At 46.3% G+C, this 24,748-nt stretch overlaps 1 protein-coding gene across 1 annotated transcript in view; it reads right to left on the bottom strand.

Moving 5' to 3' along the window:
- Positions 1-2,182: 2,182 nt before the first annotated feature.
- The window catches only part of T265_02298 (hypothetical protein), a gene marked incomplete at both ends in the record, with an annotated part of 30,892 nt that continues 8,326 nt past the window's right edge, over positions 2,183-24,748 (bottom strand). Inside the window, 3 exons of the mRNA XM_009166502.1 lie at positions 2,183-3,389; positions 5,527-5,941; positions 14,446-14,625. Of these exons, the coding sequence (XP_009164766.1) occupies positions 2,815-3,389; positions 5,527-5,941; positions 14,446-14,625 (1,170 nt within the window). The remainder of the gene's footprint in view (positions 3,390-5,526; positions 5,942-14,445; positions 14,626-24,748) is intronic.

Consider the following 24,748-nt stretch of genomic DNA (forward strand, 5'->3'; position numbering starts at 1 on the left):
AGTAGAGTAATAATGGAATAATGGAAAATGTCAATTCCATCGCTATGATGCAGTCCAACACATCGATAAGGTTGTCGAAGAACTTGCACATTGTTACCCACTTCCACCAATTCGTTCAGATTCTTAGGCACCCAACCTGACCAGGTGCTTAAATGAGTGGCGAATGTGCCAGAACCGGCTCGTATTAGGCTTTGCCAGAAATATGCGTCCCGAAGAAGCTGGACCCCAGCGTGTTGCGGTTTGCGCACCTTAGTAATTCATTCAACTGTACTGCAGAATACTCGTCCGGCATCCATCCCCTAGTGGATGGACCTCGGAACCTAGTCACGACCTGACGAAGCTTTTGTGTCAGAAGCGAAACGTTGCCCAGCAATAAATCCACCAATTGTTTGCCAAACCTCTCCGAGACTATTTCGCTGTTATACATGATTATTTCAGCCAAAGAATAACATGAATCTTCTGCACTTTGAGGTTGTCCAAACCTAACATAAATAGAAACCCGTATGTGAACGAAGTAACGTTTTTCAATACAAAGTTAGGTGTGGCAACAGAAGCATCGAACAGATAACGGCTGTAAAAACCTAAGTGAATGTCAGAGCATAACCAAATTCGAAACCAATGGTGAAAGTCTTCTAGAGCCCGTATATCATACGCTCGGGCGAACCCAAGACTGACATCGCGAAAACTGCCTCCGAGATGAAGTCACCTAAGTTCAGTACTTCAACTCTACCAGCGAATGAATTTCTCAACCATTGAAAGGTGTCCGAGAAAAGCGTCAGTCAGCCGACAGCATTTAACCAGCGTGAAGTAGTCTAAGGAACCGATGAGTCATCTTGTTGCATTATAAAGAACCGTACTTGCCGCAAGCCGTGACCGGGTATACGATGTTGAGCAGACGGCAAGCAACTGATTGGTCAAATTTTACTGCACTCGTTAGAGAGGTTCTCACCACAGAACTGGGGCAAAACCATACAGAACGCATAAGGAGAGGGAGATTTAGCTTCGTTAGGCAGAGGTTCCGACCGTCCTGCGACCGTCTTTGTAATATTAAAAATTGCTCGCAGTCACTTTGTGAACTAGGTACATTTCATATTTGATTGTCGGGCACGCAAGTGCCCGCTTCAATAAGAACTTACCAATGGTTTATACCTAAACGTGATCTCATTCCCTTGAAAAAAGGGATTCTAAGATGGCACCCTTTCGAAGCGTTCTAGTAATACGATCCCGAGGGGCACCGTACATCGTCCGCGGTGTCCTGACAGCAGCCGTGGTACATAATACGGTGTGGAAAAACCATAACCCATAACAATACACTTAAACAGTCAACTGGTTTTCATAATGAAAGTGAAACTGACCTTCACTGGACACACAAATGAGCTGTCACAGATCAGGGTCTGTGGTGACCGAGACAAACCGCCCTCACAATTTAGGAACCTGATCGCCGAGCTGTGGCGGTATCAGAATACCCGTCTCTGTGTGAACTGCTTTGGCGAACAGTTGGGAAAAGTTCAAACCATCCAACTGTTGAATTCGTCTCATTTTTCACTCTGGCTGCTTCATTGCATTCTCCTCCTGGGCAAACCATGGAAAAAGGGGATGCTAACTGACACGAAAAACCATCAAGGATATTCCAACGACTTTCCGAGCCCTAATTTCACTTCGGATCCCCAACAATCGATATCAAAGTTGATGATTGCATTCAGTCACTTGAAGGTCGAATTTATTTACATTCCCCCACATTAAATGAACAGGTGGAAGTTCAGTGCAGGTCAACCCAACCAACGGCCGACAATCATCTTTAAAAATTGGTTCCGTATACACATCAAGGAAGCACTTTCATTCAGATGTCACCAATTGGCTAAATTTCGAAGAATAACTTCAAGGCAACAAGAATGCCGCGGCACGGAAGTCTTGATTTATGGTGCTGATCCGCATGCTCTCCGCGTTTTGTTTAACACTACTGTCATCCTTTTGCACTTCGTTAGCATGAGCCCGGAAAGAATAACACAGACGCTAATATTTAGCTGGCTGTTCTGACCTATTTTACCAAGATAGAGAGGAGGCATAGGTGCTACCCTAGCTCCTGAGAACGTTGGATTATTGAGGGGCTGACTTCTGACTGATCAGGGGTGAGCAGCCCGGCAATCTGCATATGACCACTCACTAACAGGACAGAACATTGGTGATGCAGTTGGTGAAAGTCGTTTGTACACTGATACAGGAAAAAGGCGGATGAATGTACGTTAAGCTTGAAGGAATAGAGCGAATCTGGGCCGATCTGAAACTGGATCGCAGAACAGCGGGATTCGGGGGTGAAAAATGCATAGAAAAGGGTAACTGAGAGTAGAAAAACTACAGAATGGGGTGGTTTGTAGTAAAAACTACAAGGCTGGAGGAGAGGAGCAAACTGGCGCCACACTAGTCACCCCCAACCGCCACCAAGTAGACAAGCAGCGGCAGCAGCAGACAAAAACGCCTGAGAGGAGGAATAGCCAGCAAAATCCACTTCCCGGAGGCGAATGGAAAAACACGTGGCTTTTTGCGTGTGTGTGAAATTATATACGTCCACACATTTAGTTCGAATTGGGTTGTTTGGCAAGCAAATGCAAAGGCAAACACACGTAAGAATCGATGCTGGTGAAAGTGGTGGCAGTAATCAGGTGCTTATGGAGATGGATTTGGCTGTATGGAAAAAATCTAGTAAGAAGTGGCTCAAATGGGAACAGGACGACCAGAGGCCAAACAAGTTCGAAAACAGAAGTAAACCTGCAATAAACGCATTTCATAACAATCGAGGCAGTCACATTGGAGAGGCTATTCGGCCTCCTGCTTGACCGGTGCATCGAGAGCGCCCGCGGCTGTAGTGGACACCAGTTTCCCATCATGTAATGCTATCTGTTGAACGCCTTCAATGACGTCTTCCACAGTCGGGTCAGGTTCTGGTTCATCTTTGGATTCTGACCCGGTCTCTGGATGGTAGGCGTCTGTATCAGCAGTATTTTGTAGCATGTTTGCTGTGTTCAGCTCAGCCTTCGGATCAACTGCAGCCTCGGTCACAGGTCTCTCGATAGTGGCTGGGTTTTGTTCCCTCGGAGCATCGCCAGTGGTCGTTACCATATCAGCCAATTCGGTGGATTCAGATGGTTGTTCTTGGGGTGTATTCATTGAGTCCGGTACTACCTGGGCCTGTATGACTAGGTTCTGTGCAGACACGGTGACATTGACCGCGACTGCATCCTCGGGAACATTGCTTTCACCTGGTACAACATCAGCGGATGCAGCAAGTTGTTCTTTGTCCACACCGATTTGTCCGTTTAAGCGTGGTGCATGGTCTCCAGTTGTGGGAGGTCTTCGTCGAGGTCCCCGAGGATAGCCACCACCAAATCCTCCTGAAAAAGAAAAAATACAGCATGGATATGCGGCACCAGATCAGAACAGTCAATGAAGGAAGATAACATTCAACAAATGTTTGCTTAAGATCTCAAATGTGCGAACCATCTTCAGGGGACAATGAACTCGTCCTGGTGAGGCCCTTCAATCATCGTCATGGGTGGAAAGACGGACCGTTGCCTCCCAAGTTGCGAGGAGGTCATGCTGACATGAAAACCATCTTCAAATTGAGAATATGTTTGCAGTCCTTATTACTTGTAGGCAGTTACTAGACTGGTGGGATTTGTACGCTCATCAGTCCCATCACTGACCGCATCGGTCCAAGCTAGAGAGGGGGACAAGGAAGCTCAAGGAAGGTGCATGGTTCCAACCCAACACCGCAGCTTGACTGTCTATCTATCTATCTGTCTTGACTATCTACCTATCCCTATCCAGGCTTGGACAACCTGGCAGTATCGTGACCTTTCTCCGGGTAGTACGGCAGCTAGGCACCAAAAATGAACGATCATGCTATCAATTTGTGATACAGAATATGGAATTCAACTGAAAACACTTTTTCTTTAATTTTTCGACCACGATAAAAAATAATGCAACCAAAATTCGGAGGCTGGCGGCTAAATCCGTTGTTATACGGTATAAACACCCGCGCCTGAATTGAAACCCAGTTAAATCAATTGTTCCGGAAAAATTTGGTCAGTGCACTGGGATACTACTTGGATCACCCAGTCACCTAGGTGAAAATACAATGGCTAACAATCCAGAAAACCGAAAAATCTCCTTTAGACTTAAAAAACTGTGTTGAGTGGTGTAGCACTACGTTATCGATCAGCTTCAAGGTTCAATGACTTGTGAAAGATTTTTACCCGCCCCTTGCATTGGACGAGTGATTACTGACCGAGCCAATCAGCTAACTCCTTTTGACATCGTCAGCCGTTGAAATGTCTGATAAAACTCCAACTCAATTAGTGGGGTTCTCTCATGCAGATAACACCAGGAAGACAGAGAGATCAGTCGATCCGTTACGAACGGAACTTTCATGTATCTATCTATGTGCCTTGCGTCACGCTAGTTCCCGTTTCTAGTCTGTGCTAAGTCCATCAGTGCAACAGTCTGACCACTAAGCTACGGGAATCGATATATCAACAGAAAGTAAGTACGTCAACTTGCGTAATACCATCGAGGAGAATATGGTGAATCCCCATGTGCATGTCTCATGTCACGTGACCTTTAAACGAAAAACAAGTTATCAGTGCGATGTTGAAGGACGGTATAGGCTATTAAAAATTGGTAGGCGAAATTCAGTGGGCTGGAATCTCGACCAAACCAGTCGTTGGTGAGTGGGACAGCATGTAGGGAACCAAAGCTTCGAAGAGTCCACAAATATTACGCACATAGGATGTGGAAGAACAGTGATTATGTCAACAAAAAACAAATAATATAACAGTTCAGCTGTAACATCCATGTCATCTGAAGAAAGCGCGAGAGCTGAGATACCGTCGGGCTACCCAAGTCTAGAAAGAAGCGGTCAAGATGCCGAGTTGAGTTCGAACAACGGACCTTCCGTTCAGTAAGTTCGCGTCTTAACCACTAAGTATGTAAGGGCAGTATTTTCTCAGCTTAGTTCTCGGTCCGAAGTGTCCAAGCTATGGTTCCCGACAAAACAACCACCAAAGGTGCATAACGTTATATATATATATATAAAGTGTATGCGGCGACAACCGAATATAGTCGTGAGCTCGAGTTAGCTTAGTTAAGACACGAATTTGCCGACCGGAAGGTTCGTGGTTAAACACCCAACCACTACAGCTTGGCAGCCCTTGTCTCTGCTTAGGCAACCCGGCAATATCTCAGCCCTCGTGCTTCCTTCGGGTGGCATGGCTTTAGCAATAATATTCCACGAGCGTGGTGTCCTCGCGGTAGTTTCTTAAACGATCCGGCACACGAAGCGGAATGAACCCGGGCAATTTCAAAACAACACTTTGAAGTTATAGCTGCAAGGATAGTATAACAATGGCCCAATTGTCCTTAGCCTATTTGTAGTGAATTTTACTGGGAAGTGGTAAGTACTATAAAGCTCAAAGTCAATATAGGCGTCACTGAAGGTGATCTAAAAGCTGTTGTATACCCGTGACTCACTTCTCCTTGGACCCTGATCGAATCCATCTCTGTATCCTCCCATTGGTCTGAACCGGTTCTGATATGGCGGCGGGCCAACAGGGTGAACCATGTAATTTTGCCCGTAAGCATAGCCGTTCATATAGCGGAAACCGCCACGTTGGCGGAATGGGCGTCTGAACGGTCGAGGGTGTCCTCTGCCGTCGTATCTCGCGACTGGCGTGTGTGCATCGTGCTCTAAACCGTTTTGATCGTCATCCATGTTGTCTCCTGTATCGGCAGTTGGTGCACTTCGATGTCTCGGAGTACGTCGTTGAGGTCGACGACGTTGGCGCGGAACGGTGTGATTTGGAGAATGGCCATCGACAGCCGTATGTTCGTTCAGTTGATTCGGTGTGGTGCCGTTGGGTCCTTCATGTTTTCCATTGTCGGGATGCTACAGAAGAGAATACAAATGCAGAACAAGGGTAAGAGAAAAAATGTCAACCGAAAGCAAGCCAACAGTGATGGTGACAACTGTCCATCGATCGGGAATCGGAATAAACTAACATCTCAGGAGAAAAATCGGAGCCAAGAACCGAAAGGGTCACTTCTGTCAAGACCACCCCATCCCGCCAGCAGTAGTCGAAGTTCTCAAAGCAAATTCAGAAGTTGTGAACGTCGAAATAAACAATGGCATTTTGTTTGCCCTGTTGGTTGTGAAACACATGGAAAAATATCACAGCGGAACACCACGGCCAACGTGGTTGTTTCGATTTCAGAAATCCTCAAACTAACAAACGACGCCCAAGCTCTTTTGACAAAAATAGGGTCAACTATGATCGGAATTGATTGTGCCCATCAAGGAACCGACATAAACAACTTGGAGGAAACAGAACCTGTCGGGGAAATATGCATTTATTGTGGTGACATTCTACAACCATTAAAAAAGTCTAAGCTGCTTGTGGACAATGGATAACTACATGATGATTAACAAAGAACACTGGTTTGAACTCCCTGGAGGACCACCACCGCCACTGCACCGTGAGGTCACCATCGGCGTACTTCTATGACTCACTGGGCGGTACTGAGGGTTGTATAATATCCTTGTCATGTTTATCGATGGTTAGGAGTCATACCCTATAGGTAAGGTATCGTAAGAAGTGTGACGACATGTTCGCTTTCCCTGGAAATCCTACGGCTACCACTGGCGCCTTGTGGTCGGGCTTTCGGGTCGCAACTTCATGCCACATTGGATGTCACGTAGTGTCATCAATCAGTTCTCCTCACTTGTTGCATGCAGCAGAGCAAGTCGTCCCAAACAGAAGACTTCAACAGTATCATCTATGTACCGCACTGTCCTATTTAGCGATCACTTCATTGTAGATCCCGGTTACGAATACGTCAGTCTGGTATTCAAGAATGTGACTGTCACTTCACGTTCCCTTCTTAGACCTCGTCACCGTTTTTAATACAGCCTTTAATGTACGAACCTTAGGCTACTTGGCCAACAAGCCGCACAATCAGGATGCTCCGATGATACGTGGTTGCTTCATCTCCGGAAGTAAGATAAAAGCATGGCAATCGAGTTCACTGTTTCTTGGTTGAACGCTAACGCCCATAAACTCCCGGCGATTCCTCAGCTTCCGCGGACGGGACGGTACATCTGGTTTGACCCATTAGAACGTACAGAACCATAAGACGCTAATTCGTTTGTGTCTAAGTTGTCTTTTTTTGAAGATATAACAACAAACTGTGGGATGGTTCATCAGCTTCACTATGCGTTGGACGCTGGAAACCACTGATGCCGCTGGAAGCACGAATTGGTTTTTAAAAAATGTAGCTCTAACTAAATCAGATCAGCAAGGAGTTAGGCTGCAGATGAAACAAAAACACAGAATGTGCATACGCGTTGCCCTGCTTGAACAGTAGCGATTCGGGCCTAGATCGCGTCTTTTGGCACGGATAGGAATTTCATAGGGTTCGTATTATTATAGCACTAATAGTGGGTTCACACGTTATTACAATTGTGGACTGGCACCCGTTTCCGGATTGGCCTATTACGTCCAACCACGCCGATGGACACCCAGCCACGATGGGTACTGTCATATACGACTTGCACTGAGTCGGATGCGTATCTACATAAGCGCTCTGAACCCGGAGGGTGAACAGGAGGGGATAAGCCTCAAGCCATCGACAAGTTCAACTTGTGGCTCATAACTGTCAATTTAGGTTGAGTCCAACATTGCGTGAAAGTAAACGTCTTGTGGTTAGTACCATTCAGGAGGTGCATTCAAGTCACACCCATAAAGCGAGCTAGCCATTGGTCAGTTGGGTAACAGCAACGATGGTCATCCCTACACTGCGGAATTCCGGATTGGCCTATTACGTCCAACCACGCCGATGGACACCCAGCCACGATGGGTACTGTCATATACGACTTGCACTGAGTCGGATGCGTATCTACATAAGCGCTCTGAACCCGGAGGGTGAACAGGAGGGGATAAGCCTCAAGCCATCGACAAGTTCAACTTGTGGCTCATAACTGTCAATTTAGGTTGAGTCCAACATTGCGTGAAAGTAAACGTCTTGTGGTTAGTACCATTCAGGAGGTGCATTCAAGTCACACCCATAAAGCGAGCTAGCCATTGGTCAGTTGGGTAACAGCAACGCACTGCGGAACGTCCGGAGAAATTGGGTTGGGTTCGTTTGATGCTCGGACCATAGATGACCTTAAGGTAAGCGTAAAATCCGCCTGGCAACTTATTCCTCGATCTGTTTTCTGTTCCATACCCTTGTTGACAAAAGGATCGCAGGAAGCAAGGTACGATATAGCGATCAGAAATGAAAGCAGTTACGCTCATGCGCACTGTCCTGAGTGGGATCAATGTGATTCTCTCTGCACATAGGTTGCGAATCCTACAAGATATGGCTCGCGGATCTCAGTGAGGTTCACAAAAGGTCTCGGGCCACGAAGCCCAGACATCTCCGTAAGGAAGGAATGTTATAAGCACAATGTGTAGAAATAACGATTGGACAGAACCGTTTCTTTACTCCACTTGCTGTTCACAGCTCCGTTCATCAACTTCGACAAGCTTCAGTAGCTGAGGAGTATGGAGCTGATCTGGCTAGAAAGCACAGTCATGTGGACGACGAAGTGTTTGCAGGATGAATGGAGGCGAGTTAAAGAAGCGATGCTCTCAGCTTTCAGAATTGTTTGTCCAACCTATCTGACTCGACTCAACGAACACCGGATAGCTTCGAGATGAGCAGATCTTATTGCTGCCAGAAAGGCGATACCATCAACTAGCTAATATGACGGCGCATGCAGACCTCTCAAAAACCAGATAATCAGGAGCTTAAAGAATGATAGAGAATGCTGGTGGATTTCGAAGGTCCGGGAGATAGAGAAGGCCTTCACTGCAACCAGCAGCAGCACCCTGTTTCAAATGATCCGATCAAAGGGTCAAAAGAAGGCAAGTGTCAGTGACACAGTATGCGAAAAAGACGGAACAGCAATTCACTCGCCCCGTCGCCATCTTGAGCGGTGGGCTGAGCACTTCCAAGAACAGTTCACCTGGCCTCCTTCAACACAACTACTGGAAGAACCATGTGGGCCTGAATGGAACATTGACACCAACCCACCATCAGCAACCGAAATCCAGCATGAGATTTTAATCCTGAAGTGCGACAAGGCACCTGGCCCGGATGGTTTAAACCCCGCGTTCTTCGAAGATGTGGATGTCCTGGTGAACAGTCTGAGAACCATAGTGCAGAAGATTTGGGACGAAAACAGAATATCAGCCGAATAGAGCTCCTCGACCGCCGTCCCAGTTTTCAAAAAAGCAGCAAGAACGTCACGTCAAAACCATCGTGGTATCCGCCTGTTATCCGTCGCATCTAAAGTGCTCTCTGGCATTATTTAGCGCAGGTTGATGGATTATGGGGGGACAGACTCGTGAGAACCAAGCTGGGTTTCCCCCTGGTCGAGGATTGATCGACCATACCTCTACCTTGAGACAAATTCTTGAACAGCGCCACTCTTTCAGACATCCCGCGTTAGTCGTTTTTCTGGATTCGAAAGCTGCTTTTGATTCTGTCGATCATCAGCAACTTTGACAGTACCTGGCGATCAAAGGTGTCCCTTTCAAATTTCTCTCCCTTATGAGGACACTCTATGCGAACTCCTGTGAGCGCGTACGAGTATACGGGAAGCTCTCGCCTAAGTTCATCATATCCAGTGGTGTAAGACAAGGCTGTGCTCTTTCCCCTTTCCACTTTGTTATTTATATGCTGCTTGAAATTTCGCTGCCTGCCTCTGAAACCTCGGGAGTCGAAATGCTCCCGGGACGTTCCCTCACAGACGTTGAGTATGCAGACGATATTGCTCCCCTTGGTTCAGATCCTCCCCAAATGCGAACAATTTTAAACAACCTAAATAACTCTGCCGCATGGTTTGGCATGCGCTTCACACCTGCCAAGCGTAAAATGCTGCTACAAGACTGGGTGGGATCAAACCCACACCTAATGCTTGCGGGTGAGCCAACCGACGTAGTAGATAAGTTTGTTTACCTGGGTAGCAGCATAAGTTCCGGTTGACTAGCTGGAGATGAGATTATTTCTCGAATCGGAAAGGCCAGGGTAGCTTTTGCCAACCTCCGAAACCTATGGGGCTAACGTGACGTGAGTTTGTCTGTCAAGGGGAGAGTTTACGCTGTGGTGGTGCGATCCATACTGCCTTATGGATCAGAGACGTGGCCCCTACGTGCACAGGACATAAGGAAGATGTCAGCGTTTGATCATCGGTGTCTCCGCAGCATCGGCCAGGTTTGGTCCGAACATCGGATCAGTAATACTGAGTTACGCTAGATGGTTTTAGGAAGAAGAAACTCTCCCTCGATAGACGAATTACTCACGCTCCATAGGTTGTGCTGCCTGGAACATGTACTTCGCATGCCAGAATACCGTCTGCCTCAGAGCTCTTTTCTTCCAGCCCTGTGCTGGATGGAAGCCACCGGGAGGTGGACAGTGTATGACGCGGCAACGAAGTACAAAAACACCAACCAGTAAGCTTAGTCGGGTGGGCATGAGCGTGAAATCCACCTGGCAACTAATTCCTCGATCAGCTTGCTCATTCTGCTTCATCTATTATTCGTCCTTGGTGCGAGTGAAATGCCGAGTCAGGTCATTTCGAGCATCCTTTAGCTGCTATCACAACTTCACTGTTCGGGTTCACAGGGATTTGCCAAACGCAGTTTTTTTTCTAGCCACCAGCTGTTCCTTATCCTGTTTGTTCCGTCAAAAAAGAATCAGGGAGTCTCGGATGTAGTTCTCCGATCCGGTTGACTGCAGTAGTTATCATTTAGTGATTCCAACTGTACCACGCTTCTAACAGCAGGCAACATGAATTGAGGGTTGTCGACCCGGAGGCCGGTTGAAAATGATAAGTCACCTGATTTTGGGATCTTTGAGATGGTTCACATCAATTTTTATGCACTCTTTAATGCAACTGGTGCAGTGTGGTTCGATAAATCGGATTTCGGACTTTGTTCAAACAGGCTCGTAATCTGTTCTACAGTCGGTTGCTCACAACACTTGCGTCATGCATACTTCTCCCAGGATACAGCACGGATATCGACCATTTTCGACATGTAGGTGAACAAGCTTACTGAAAACTCTAATTCTCGTACAAGAAAACTTTCTCAGGCATTTGAAACAAACATAATAAATACAGTTTTACTATTAGTTCACCAGTTCGAGCTCAGTAACCACCAGAATGATCAAATCAGTATTGCTTGACTAAACACAGGTTCTGCTCTTTTAAATGCAAATGATTCCAATGGTTTCATTTCTGGTTCCGTCAATATTGTGGTTTGAATAATCAGAAAAAAACATTCGCTGCGAATAGGCGGTGGATTCTTCAGCTACAGAACGCTGAGTGCTAGTTTATTTTACTGCTGCGAAACTTTGCCTTTCCAAAACGAAGACCCTAAAGTCTCCGTAATATCTTTGTGGCAAAGCAGACGTTATCTGGCTGAAAAAATGCCCACGAACAAGTGGTGAGAACCACGTAACGTAGGAGATAAGTGTACGCAGACAGAGTGTAAGGCCTGCTGGGCCATACTAATTGTGGCATGTACTACGTATGGAAACAAAGAAATCTGTTTTCTGCTCCATGCCCTTGTTGGCAAAAAGATCGCATGGGGCAAGGTACGACGTACCGAGCAGAAATGAAAGCAGTTACTCTCGAACGTACTGTCCCGAGTGGGACCGATGTGATTTTCTCTGCACTTAGGTTGTGAATCCCACAAAATACGGTTGGCGCATCGCAGTGAGGTTCACAAAGGGTCTCAGCCCACGACGCCCAGACATCTCCGTAAAGAAGAAACGTTGTAAATAAAATCTGTAGAAATGAAGATTAGCCAGGCAACCGCCGCCTCCCTGGATGAGAACCCCGGTAAATCGATCCACAACCTGCATGAGACAGACGGATTGGTCTTCCAAGTAAACCAGCTCTCACTCTTTCTCCCGAGTACATATAGGAAGACAATTCGCGCTGAAGGACAGCTCAATGAACAAAACTTATCAAACGTATTGCGACATTTCATTATAGTTTTTCCATTCCAATTCTTTGCAGGGAATCTCTGACAGCACAGTCTGACTTCCCCATTGTGATTTCATGTACTTTCATAAGGTCGCGTATGATCTGTACCGCTCAGCTCTAAATATTAAGTGTGGAGTTCCAGTATCAAGATCAACACAAGAAGGACGTAAAACAACACGTGCAACTAACACAACATGGAATCAGGATACACCTATATCCTGTTGTTGTCGACCAGAAGAAATTTGTCAGATACGCTACAAAGCTGAACGCCCGTGAAAGATCAGGTATCTTTCGTCCATGGAAACAATGTGGTGAAAATTTCACGAGTGAGACTTGAACTGGATCGGAACGCCAGGTGGTCACCATAGAAACGAAAAATAATTTGACTACTCATGAGTGGTTTGCAAAAACAAGGTTTGTGGTTACCTTCGGAACTACGGCTCACTTATTTCCATGTTTTTCTGTACCGTTGGATTTTGTCGAACCGAGACTTTTTAGAGCATCCAGCCTAGCTATCCACGGTCCCTGGTTCACAAAACTTTGATCAATAGAGATTACGTGACCTGTGAGCAATTTGAGATACGTTTACGTAAGCTTCAACACATTTTTCGGAGTCACCATCATCACCATCGACGGCAAGACATCAGTGTTCAACACCGATGCTTCCCTGCCGGACAGACAGTCCCATCTTACCACAAAAGACTCTTGTTTCAGGTAGTGAAGTTTCTAGTGTTTTATATCCTCTGTTGTTTACAGTAGGATGCCAATACAATAAAAAACGTCTGGTCACAATCTGTGTAGATGGTCGAATACAGTTGGACACTGTAACGAGAAAGCAGTGCATCGAAATGCAGAACCGCCCCCCTGACACATAAGATATGGAAATGCTTGTATCGCTTCGCTCCTGAGTAATACGTATGCCGTTCAAACCGCAAAGTGGGAACAGCGTCGGGGGTGAAACGACGTTGCTTTTTTTCGGAATGACATTACAGAAAGAGATGACACAAAAAATCACTTGTGATCAGAATGACGTTGACACCCAGTCCTTAACCAGTGGTCCTTCAATGTAGGTCGCACTGAGTTAGGACCCATAAAAAGTTGCAAAAAGCTTCAAAATGAAGACAGCGACTGACACTTAGGCCAACGAGAATCATTCACCTCGGAGATGCTGTTTCAAAAGACTTTAGTCTTGAATTTCCGACGAGTTTCTGCTAGCTTCAGTTGCTAGAATGTCCAATAAATAACTAATAAGCTACCACCTGCTACACCCTTTCGGTATCTCGCTGCCATACCACCCGAAACAGATATCACGAGTGGACGAAACAAAGAGGGCAGCTCAACTGATATAAGTCAATCCAATTTAATGTACTGACGGGCGTTCTGCAGTGAACATGAAACAGCAAATTGCCATACCTTTGTATTTTGAACTCCTACGGCCATTGGAGTATTGCTGTCACATGTATTAGGCCGGCGGAATGAACTGTTGGGAATATAATCGCAGTTTTATTGACTTCGCCCTTTCAAGCACATAATTCTCTTGAAAAAGCCGCGAGGACGGGGAACCGAAGATGGGAGACATACAATGGTAAAAATGGCTACCCATAACCTTCACTGCAGACTTACTCCCTGACATTCCAGGTGTAAACACTATGCGATTGCCGGTTCGTGCTCCAAGAATACCCAACGTCTACAACATGTAGAGCTCTTTAACCAGACTCCAACATCACTGATCAGCGAAATATTAGTGGGTAGAACCTCGGTGGAGCGTGTATTGATCTGTAACTGATAATAATACTACGTTCAATTTCTCTGCTGAGGATCGGTGATGATGCACCGTAGCCCTAACACGGCCCCAGGATCACTTGTTCAGTAGAACCTGGAAAATAGGTGACGAAAACCTGTATATGAATTCAACCCCACGCTTACCGAAAGGAGATTGACACAGTATTTTCCCTGACCAGGTTCGCACATGTATGTACATACATGTATGTGATCTAGCAGCAAAGAGCAGAGTGCAGCCGCCAATCGCTTTGCTGGTGAATAGAATTGTCATTGTGAAGAGACAAGTACTGTTAACAGGCATCTACGCTATAGACGAAAAAGAACGCTGCTTGAGGATGGACCACGTCGATTGAGTCCGAAACTTCGCAACATGTCGAGGGCTCGTTGACCGATTAAAATAGCTCCCACCCCGACCACCTAAACGCGATCACCTTTATTCGCAGTTGGAAGACTGGAAGAAAACACGGTCAAACTTAGATGAACAGAATAAAAATGGATACCATTTTGGGGCGATAGCGGAATATACAGTGGCTGACGAAACTAAGTTGCTCTTAAAAATAAGCTTTACACCTCACCTCTCCTTCTCCGGCGGAGAGCACTCGATTGGAAGACTGACGTGGACCTCTAGGGCGACGACCACCTTGTTTTGGACGAATGTGTTCCGCCTCAGGTGTGAACGCCGCATTGGGTGTGGAATTAGGATCCATGTTTGGTTCACTGGTAGTGCGGAACCGTCTATAGACTGGCTTGATGCCCTGAAAGAGCGAGAATAACATCGACAGTAGCAATTATGGTTACCACCAATCAATAAGCTGTGCATGACTAGAAGTCGAGGGAGACTAGAAGATAATTTAGTCTTCCTGTCGACAGTCGAATACTAATTTCAACAGCGTAAACATGATTGTCAAAGACCATAACACCAGTCTAGAACAGATTGGCTTTAATGCCGCACAAAAATGACGATTTCTTCAGAGAAAACCTCTAGTGGTAATACCAGGATGGAAGAGAGAAGAGGACTATTGCAAGTCTACCACAAAGACGTTGGGATATACGCGACCGAAGCTGTCAGACAATCTGAACCGAAAGTAACACAAACACCACTGGTATCGGTTCAAAGTCGTAACCTGCGCCACTTTTAGCTAAGCGCAGAGTCATACGTACCCCTTCGGAGAGCGGCAGGTTGTGATCGATTTTGTGCCTTTGTACCATTCAACATGCACTGCACCTTGGCCTTAAGATTCTCAGTTCGGCATGAAAAACTAAAATATTCTCGTCAGATGGTAGCTCAGTAACACGTGAACGGAGTACGCAGTTTGTCTCGCTGTATTCCTATAGTGATGTACTCGCTACGTGGCCTAACACTCGTCTTTCAATGAATTCGTTGTGAATTCGCTGAAGCCTGTGTTTATAGTGGATGTGGTTTGGAAATATCAATGACCAAGACACCGATAACGTGGAATTCTTGAAAATGATGTGCCACGATGATGCCAAAAGTAGCACAACCTGGTCTTTGAAACTGTGTTAACTTCACTTGCAACACTATTGTCGGATCTGATGCGGGTTGTGAAATATGTGGAGTGTTGCACAAACAGTAGTGCTTGTAAGAACTAAAAACCTGGACGAATAATTGATGCTGATGGCTTCACATTTTTGTGGATGCGGGGTAGTTACCAAAGGATGGAGTGAGTTCAGTAATCACCTGTGAAAGCTTTTGGTTCCACTTTTCTCAAGATTAACCAATAAATAAAACGTCGTAAATTTCGGGCGAATCAGTTTCACACTAGAACTCAACCGGGAATTGGAATCTTGAGTGCCTCCCAAGACCCACCTAAGAAATCAAACAACTCCCGCACAAAACCATTGTCTGGCTATCTAGTATCAATCACCTGAAAACTTCCATGCCGTATATGCCAGAATCAGCGTACGCGTAGAGGCTGTAACCTACGCGCCTATTGATCCAACCAGGAATGTAGGTATGATAACGGCAAACAGACATGCCCAAACTCACCAGACATCAGTTCCACTGTCCAGCAAGATTACTGAGCATCCTTAACCGAATAGCACCGCCCTACAATAAAATCACTCAATTCCTAACAACGATGGAGATCCCGCCAAAGGCTTGGTTGTGAACAAAATTGCATCTAAGGCCACCGTCAAGTGCAGAGGCCAAACGGCTGAAGTAGTTAGATCGCGAATTTACTGACCGGAAGGTTCGTGGGTCGAACTCGACCTCTGCATCTCGACTTCCCCTGTCTAGGCTCGGACAACCTAGTAGAAACTCAGTCCTCGTGCTTTCTTCGAGTGGCATGGCGGCTAGGGTGCTACAGGTGAATGACGTCAAGTGGAGGCACCACGCATGGTTGCATCAAAGGACTGATGTTGCCTAGGGAACTGCGTAGATCGACGTAGACTACCATACCGCCAGCATGCTCAATGTGAAGTTTGGCAACGTAGGCGGTTGAAACGGGACTACATGCACAGAAGAAAGGGGCTTTCATTACCATGATGACGGCGCACACGATCAGGTGCCAAACATATTGGTAATATACCAACTAACATACTACTTTACTCCGGCCGAACTCTACTGAATCTCATTAGTAGTTGACACAAGTGATGCTTCTGCACCATTGACATTTATTCTGTACTCTGTACGCCCGAATGCATCTTTCAGGGTGATAGGCATCTACCGCTGCCAGTGACCTTTTGGAGATTAGTATACCAACTTGTGGTGCTCCTGACTCCCCATGCTCGGACATTCGAAGTATACTGAACAGCAGCTCAGCAATTGTAGGTGGTAACAGAAAGTTCGGCAGTCACCCTGCGAGCTGGAAAAGGGTCGTGGTTCGAGTTTTCGCCAACCTCAAAGGATCTTGGACTTCATCATCATCATCATCATCGACAGCATGACAGTGTTCAACACCGATGCTTCACTGCCGTATCTTGGACTTCATAAATCATTATAACAGAATGACGAATACGCCCTGAAAGGGGCGAGTAGGAAGGACTTCGTAACGGGCGAAATTCATTGTGTCGAGTCCCCAATTATCGGCAGATTTTCAAGAATGGACAGCGGCTTTACGAGTATTTATGAACATGTCGAGTGAATCCACCATCTACAAGTTACTTCGGGTAACTACTGAAAAGGTGCTTAAAAAATCATGCGCCTTCTCTACCTTGGGTTTGCCGAAGCAATGAAAAGACCTGAGAACCGAAAAATGCTTCCAATTGGAATAACACGAGATCAGCACAAAGGATTCACCTGGGTTGGAAAAAGAGCTCTGTAACGCAAAAGCACTGAAAAATCGTCCGAGAATTCATGTTCTCTAACTACAATAAAATACTGGATTTCAAGGCCATCCTTTGGAGGGGCAGGATAGAGCCAACAAAAAGTTAAAATTCACAGAAAATAGAAGAATTCGTCTACCACAAAGAGCACCTAAAAGTTTGTGTACAGTACAACTGTCTCACAAGTGCGTAAGCAGTTTTCGAAACAGAAAACGTAGCTCAGTGACCGTTTTGCAATGTTTGTAGCTTATTCGTTCTGGTGTGGAGTTCAACCAACCTCCATCGTTTTCGCCAGCAGACTCTCCCAGAGAACCCGATCCTCTAGAATGGGTAAGGCCTTTGTTGGACAAAAACTCACACAACGAGATCAGTAATAATAAGAAGTTCGAAACTGAAGCAGTAACTATCTAAAGTGCACCAGTTTCGCAGCAGGTGCATCCTTTACCTTTGCATATAAACCGTCGACCTCAAAATAGCTCAGTGGTTAAGGCGCGAAATTACGTAGCTCGAACCCCTAACCTGTATCTCGACTGCTCCTGTCTAGGCCTCAGCAAATTGGCAGTACCTCAGCTCTCAGCTCCCTTCGGGTGGCATGACAGCTAGGCCCCGAAAGGGTGTTACGGGTGAACGATTATCATTGCTCATCATTCAGTAGTTGATTTCATTCCCGGTCAGAGCAACCGCACAATCACTGGACCGCTGTGGACCACTGCAAAGAAATGCCGCAACATGACCTTTCCACGGCTCAAACATTGAGCCATTCGAGAATAACTGCTCGAGCGTTGATCATGAAAATTGACCTAGTTATTACGAAGTCAGGCCGCATTACTTGCTACAGTCAAACTTCACTTTGTGGTGAGAACTGCATGTTCGAAGAGAGTGGGCCGAGAACAGTCGATTGTACGGAAAATTGAACGCTACGTACAGGAGCGTCTTAATAGAATTCCTTCAAATTACAAACAATTATTAGGTAATGTTAGCTGCTAAGATTAGCAATCCACGCTTTGGCTTACCAAAGTCAGACGATAAAAAGGCATCTCTAAAATGAAAGAGTCAAAATTTGGCGTATCAATTCTCCGTAATACACAAGTGGACAACTATAAACCTGCAACGAACTGAATAGATGGGGGTCAATGGTCACACCGTTTGGAGAGGGTGACCTATCCGTAATGGATCCACGATTAGTTTTTGGTGTGAAAAATTGATTTCCAAAAATAAACCAATCGCAACATCCTTAATCAACACACTAAACGCAATATTCTTCAGCATCGAATGAGGTTTTGTTGAGAGTTAAACAGCCTTTCTCTTTGGAAAGCCGAATTCGGCGGTTTTCAAAGTGCGGAGAAGAGGGACTGAACGCGTAAAAAGCCTCAATAAGTCACCAAACTAACTTAGTTCGAAGTGTACGTGATTGATTTGAAAGTCAGCAAGCAACCGAGAACGAGCCCCATTGAGGGGCTAGGTTAGGATTCGACAGCACTAAGCAGTAGGAATCATGAAGCACTGTTGGACAGACTACTTGGTCATATTATCAGGTAAAGTATTCTGGAGCATCTCGTGACTTCTCAGTTGTACAAAGGCTTTCACAAGGTAGGTAATCGAGGGACACAAACCGCAGTCACACTAAGGAATATAGAAAGAAAACTGAGGGAATTAAATTTGTGAGGAAGAGAAAAAACCAGTTTCAACGGACAGTGGAAGTGAAAATTATTTCGATGTTCCACATCCTTCCTTCCAAAATCCTGTATAACTAAACGCTGCAAACCATTCTGACTTCGAGCAATGTGAACGGGCTAGGTGAATTTTCGTTAGGAATGTCATCGCCCCACAAGGTATCTTCTCGTTACCGGCACCTTATTATTTTCCAAGTCCTCTTAGAAGCCTCTGGGGGCGGGATGGTTAGAGCGCGAATTTACTGACCGGGTGGTCCGTGGTTCGAACCCGACTTCTGCCACTCGACTTCCCATGTCTAGGCTAGGGCAACTTGGCAGTATCCCAGCCCTCGTGCTCCCTTCTGGTGACATGGCAGCTAGGCACCGAAAGGGTACTATATCGTCCCCCAAACCGAAACGAATAAATCTGGGATCAACTGCGCACCATTGGAGGAAGACTCCACATGTTCCCATCCCAGGCCTAAAATTTCATCTAATTAGGTGAGACCTCCCGAGTCCTTGCCACAAAAATTACTCTGGATAAAATGAAGAGGTTTCGTTTCGGCGGGATATTCCGTCGCCCGTGATAATAAACGGATATTTTAACCATCCAGAAGGAATACATAAAGCATGTTTCAGCATTTACGCTTGCATCTTAAAGGGGAGCAAAAATGAAATCGCACTGCAACCTTTCTAAACCCAGAAAAGAATTAGCGGCAAAGTCTATGACAAATATGCTCATGGAGATAGCAGAGTAGTGACAATCAAACGCCTTATTTTCGTGTCTACGCAATCGCATGCTTTCGCATAATATTACGGGTGCTTGCAACCCATCACTCGTAGCATGATGGTCAGTCAATGGAAAGCCGAATTCGGCGGTTTTCAAAGTGCGGAGAAGAGGGACTGAACGCGTAAAAAGCCTCAATAAGTCACCAAACTAACTTAGTTCGAAGTGTACGTGATTGATTTGAAAGTCAGCAAGCAACCGAGAACGAGCCCCATTGAGGGGCTAGGTTAGGATTCGACAGCACTAAGCAGTAGGAATCATGAAGCACTGTTGGACAGACTACTTGGTCATATTATCAGGTAAAGTATTCTGGAGCATCTCGTGACTTCTCAGTTGTACAAAGGCTTTCACAAGGTAGGTAATCGAGGGACACAAACCGCAGTCACACTAAGGAATATAGAAAGAAAACTGAGGGAATTAAATTTGTGAGGAAGAGAAAAAACCAGTTTCAACGGACAGTGGAAGTGAAAATTATTTCGATGTTCCACATCCTTCCTTCCAAAATCCTGTATAACTAAACGCTGCAAACCATTCTGACTTCGAGCAATGTGAACGGGCTAGGTGAATTTTCGTTAGGAATGTCATCGCCCCACAAGGTATCTTCTCGTTACCGGCACCTTATTATTTTCCAAGTCCTCTTAGAAGCCTCTGGGGGCGGGATGGTTAGAGCGCGAATTTACTGACCGGGTGGTCCGTGGTTCGAACCCGACTTCTGCCACTCGACTTCCCATGTCTAGGCTAGGGCAACTTGGCAGTATCCCAGCCCTCGTGCTCCCTTCTGGTGACATGGCAGCTAGGCACCGAAAGGGTACTATATCGTCCCCCAAACCGAAACGAATAAATCTGGGATCAACTGCGCACCATTGGAGGAAGACTCCACATGTTCCCATCCCAGGCCTAAAATTTCATCTAATTAGGTGAGACCTCCCGAGTCCTTGCCACAAAAATTACTCTGGATAAAATGAAGAGGTTTCGTTTCGGCGGGATATTCCGTCGCCCGTGATAATAAACGGATATTTTAACCATCCAGAAGGAATACATAAAGCATGTTTCAGCATTTACGCTTGCATCTTAAAGGGGAGCAAAAATGAAATCGCACTGCAACCTTTCTAAACCCAGAAAAGAATTAGCGGCAAAGTCTATGACAAATATGCTCATGGAGATAGCAGAGTAGTGACAATCAAACGCCTTATTTTCGTGTCTACGCAATCGCATGCTTTCGCATAATATTACGGGTGCTTGCAACCCATCACTCGTAGCATGATGGTCAGTCAATATTTATCCGGATGCACGAGAAGGAAGAAACTGGACCTTATCGTGGTGTGACGGTTTGCGCACCCCAATGACCCATTGAGCTATACCGGGGGTGTCCCCGCAACACTGCCTTTCATACCAGGTTGGTCGATGGCTAGAGTTCTGACGAACACAGTCTCCTGGTCCTTCAGGTTGGAACATGTGGCGACTTGTTCCGTAGAAATGGCAACGCATTTGCATTTCCGCCACACACCGCTGCCTTGCGGCTAGGCTTTTGAGCCAAAAGCTTTGGTTGAAGACCCTAATCGTCCTCTTGTCTACGCGTTGGCGCTCTGACAGCATCCCATCCCAGGTACAACCATGAACTGCACATATATAAATAAACCCATGCTACAACGGCCGTCACGTGGTGCCACCAGCCGGGTCGCCTTACTTGCTGCATACAACAGGACGGGTAAGCGAAAACAGGCTACTGCTGACGCCTCCTTCTTTCTCCTCCACATACTTTTTCTTCCCCCTCTCCCCTCCCCATTATTAACTCTTGTAGGCCCAGCTCTTAGGACTGACGACTCCGTTCGCCTTGTATCGGTTTTGCGTGCAACATCTGCTCGTCACATGGTGCCGACATCCTCAGGTATCTCGAAATCGATCTTCAAGCCTCGACACCCAGTCTATCTGACCGCGTTCAATGTCCGCACACTGAAGCAAGCAGGACAACAAGCTGCTCTTGTTCTAACACTGGACTCGCTTGGCAGTGATGTGTACTGTGTTTCAGAGACGAGAATTCAAGATACAAACACAGTGACTGAGCTAACTGGTCCGTCAATCTCCACTCGCTTCCTGCTGTGCAACTCTGGTGATCCAGAGGCTGCTGAAGCCGGATGTGCAGGGGTTGGTATCGAGCAAAGCCACCTGGCGGAAGCATCCTTACTTGACTGGATACCTGTTGATAGTCGCCTCTGTGCGATTCGTCTGGCAACGTCTGTGAAGGAGTCTCACAAGCGGCAAGTTGATAAATGTCTGTTTATCGTGTCTGCCTACGCCCTAACTGACTGTAGCTCCGACGCCGTCAAAGACAGGCTTTCGGACGCCCTAAATGCCCTGCTACGGTGCGCTAAAAGCTCAGGCATCGTGGTGTTAACCGGAGATGTAAATGCACAAGCGGGCGGACATAGCGTATCTGAGACTCAATTAGGAGGGTCGACATGGATTGGACTCGGTATGTACGGACAGTGGGGAATGATTGCTTCGGCTGTGTGCTAATCACAGGTTGTTCTCGTGCAGTACTAACTTCCGAAATAGCTGAAGTCGTCTGGCCACATGGTTTCCTCCAACAGCATGCCGGTCACACACTCAAATCGACCACACTCCCATCACTTACAGATGACGCGGTCGTCCGGAGTCGCTCCTCCCTACGTTTTCTAGGGCCGCGTAAGGGGTGGACAGATCGATCCACAACTGAAAGAATGGCAGATCCGGATGTCAGACGAACTTACAAGAATCATCTTCCAAAGTCTGTTCCAAATGCTCCACCATCAGATGTGAACTCATACTGGGACGAGATTTCCACCTCTTTGCATAGTGCTGGGAATTTTACCTGTGGCACAGCATCACCAGGCTCACTCAGACCGAACGGTGGCACTGCTTAAATCTCGAAGAAACATCCTAGCTGGCCCAGAACACAACTTGATGTGACGAACTAGCAGACGTCAAGTGAAGGTGAGCGCGCAAGCCGATCGTGAAGTGTGGTGGAAAGAGAAAGCCTAAAAAATGGAACAGGCCCAAAAAGCAGGTAATGCCCAAAGATTATTCCAGGTGATCCGTGCGACCGGGCCTCGGAATCCACCTGTGAGTGAGACCATCAAGGATCGGAAGGGAGTCACCATCTCGAATGAACAAGAACGCCTCAACCGTTGGGCCGAATACTTCGAACAGCTGTAGTGGCCACCAGCTGGCACTCATCTGGAACCCGCAGGTGACGTAGAACCCTGGACGATGAGCGTGGAAGCGCCTACGGCGTCGGAGGTTTAAATGTGATCCTTGCGATATTTTACATCGATATTCGCTGTCTGAAACTATACTGCAGTACCCAAACACAGTCGTGCTGCAACTACAGGACAACCTTCCCAAAAAGTTACAAAACCCGACTACCAAGAAATTCGAATGCCAATACAGGAAGACAGGCTGGCGTAAATATTGCATCAAGCAAGTTAGCTGAATGAACAGTGTTTGATCAGTTTCTACTGAACAGCGGACTGTGTGCCTAGATGGCTCATTTTAAGTGGAAGAACTTAGGAGATATTGCTCTTCGTGACTACAGCACATTCACCTGCAGTCCGTAGCCCTGAGTTAATAGGAGACGAACTCTTCCAAGAACTGGACAACTTACTTCAAGAGGTCACAGTACAGACACTAACAGTCACACTAGATTTGAACATCTAATTTGAAACGTTTGATTTGGACTACAGTGGCTCAGGCGGCCGACATGAGAACGGTACTCTGTAAAGTAGCAACCCCGAGCACCTACCACAGCTTTGAGCGGACAATCGTCGGTTCCCACGAAGTACCAAGTTTAGACGTGGCACTTATCGACGTGTCAGTTAGTACCCCCAAGCCTTCCGATCCGTCCAGAATGCAAATCACAATGTTTTCGCTCGCGAGGTTGCATGCGACTTTACCTATTGGCGCTAGCACAGACCAATGGACATCCGGAGAACTGTGACAAACGCGTGAATACTTCCGAGGAACAGTATGGACTTAAAGGCAAACACAATGCCAAGAGACATCTCCAGTAGTTATACGGTCGATCTGCATAGGAGCCAATATTTGTGGAGTAGTCACTCGAGGTCATAAAGGACACCGGAAATCTTAACACTCCTTAGAGCTCTTGCAGTCCTATCGAGGCGCCTCTCCGATAGCGATCACAAGTGCACCCATAAAAAGCTAAGAACGAGGCTGAGAAGACGTGAGGAAACTTGTTGGGCTGTTTGCCTTTGAAATAAGGATGGTGTTTACATTCAGGAACCTCTGTAAATGCTTCCAATTGATCAGGGTAATGTGTAGGGCACACTGTATTTATCTAAATCATATATAGGAAAAACGATATGTTCATAAACTGTCTAAACAACCGAACATTTCGGTGTGGAAAAACTTGGTGAACGGTTTATCATGCACGTCCGGTATAGCAGGTAGTATTATAAAACTCTCATGTTAGAAACCACCAGAGATGAGTGAAATCCTTCATTAAGTTCCCTTTCGTATCCGAAAGGTTAGGTGTCCAAACTACTGGTCAGGAAGTCACTGGTTCGAGGTTCTCAGAACTCTCGTAAAATGCGCACTGCTGATGATTGCCCATAAGGAGGAAACAGCTGTAGTGTTTCTCAGCTCCTCAGCATAGGCTAGCTTCAAGTACAAGATGAAATTTTCATTAAGATTCCCAAACTCACTTTCACCACCAGAGAAAGCAACGGTAGTGCTGACACTGATTTTTCGCTACCGTAACTCACTAGTCTTCATTGTCCTGAAAACATATACCCAACTTAGGGGGGCGAGATGGCTCAGTGGCTAGTGAAACGTCCGTTGTTCAAACCCGACCTCTGTATATCGACTTCTACTTTCTGCGTTTGGACAACCGGGCAGTATCCCAGCCCTCGTGCTTCCTTCGGCTGGCATGACAGCTAGGTACTGCAGGAGCGTTACACCTGGACGACTACCATTATTTTACCTCTATTTCCACGGAATTCCACTTAAAAATTAAGATGTCACGTCCTGCGCAATTATCTAGCTTCGAATCTTTACAGAATCTAGGACGAAGGACAGGTGCCAGGTGGTTAAAGCTTGGTTACACTTATTGTCTTTTAAAGAAACCAGGTCCTAGTGCTCCAACAGCCATGATAGTAG

Source organism: Opisthorchis viverrini (genome assembly GCF_000715545.1).
Source record: "Opisthorchis viverrini unplaced genomic scaffold opera_v5_26, whole genome shotgun sequence".
NCBI classification, from domain to species: domain Eukaryota; kingdom Metazoa; phylum Platyhelminthes; class Trematoda; order Opisthorchiida; family Opisthorchiidae; genus Opisthorchis; species Opisthorchis viverrini.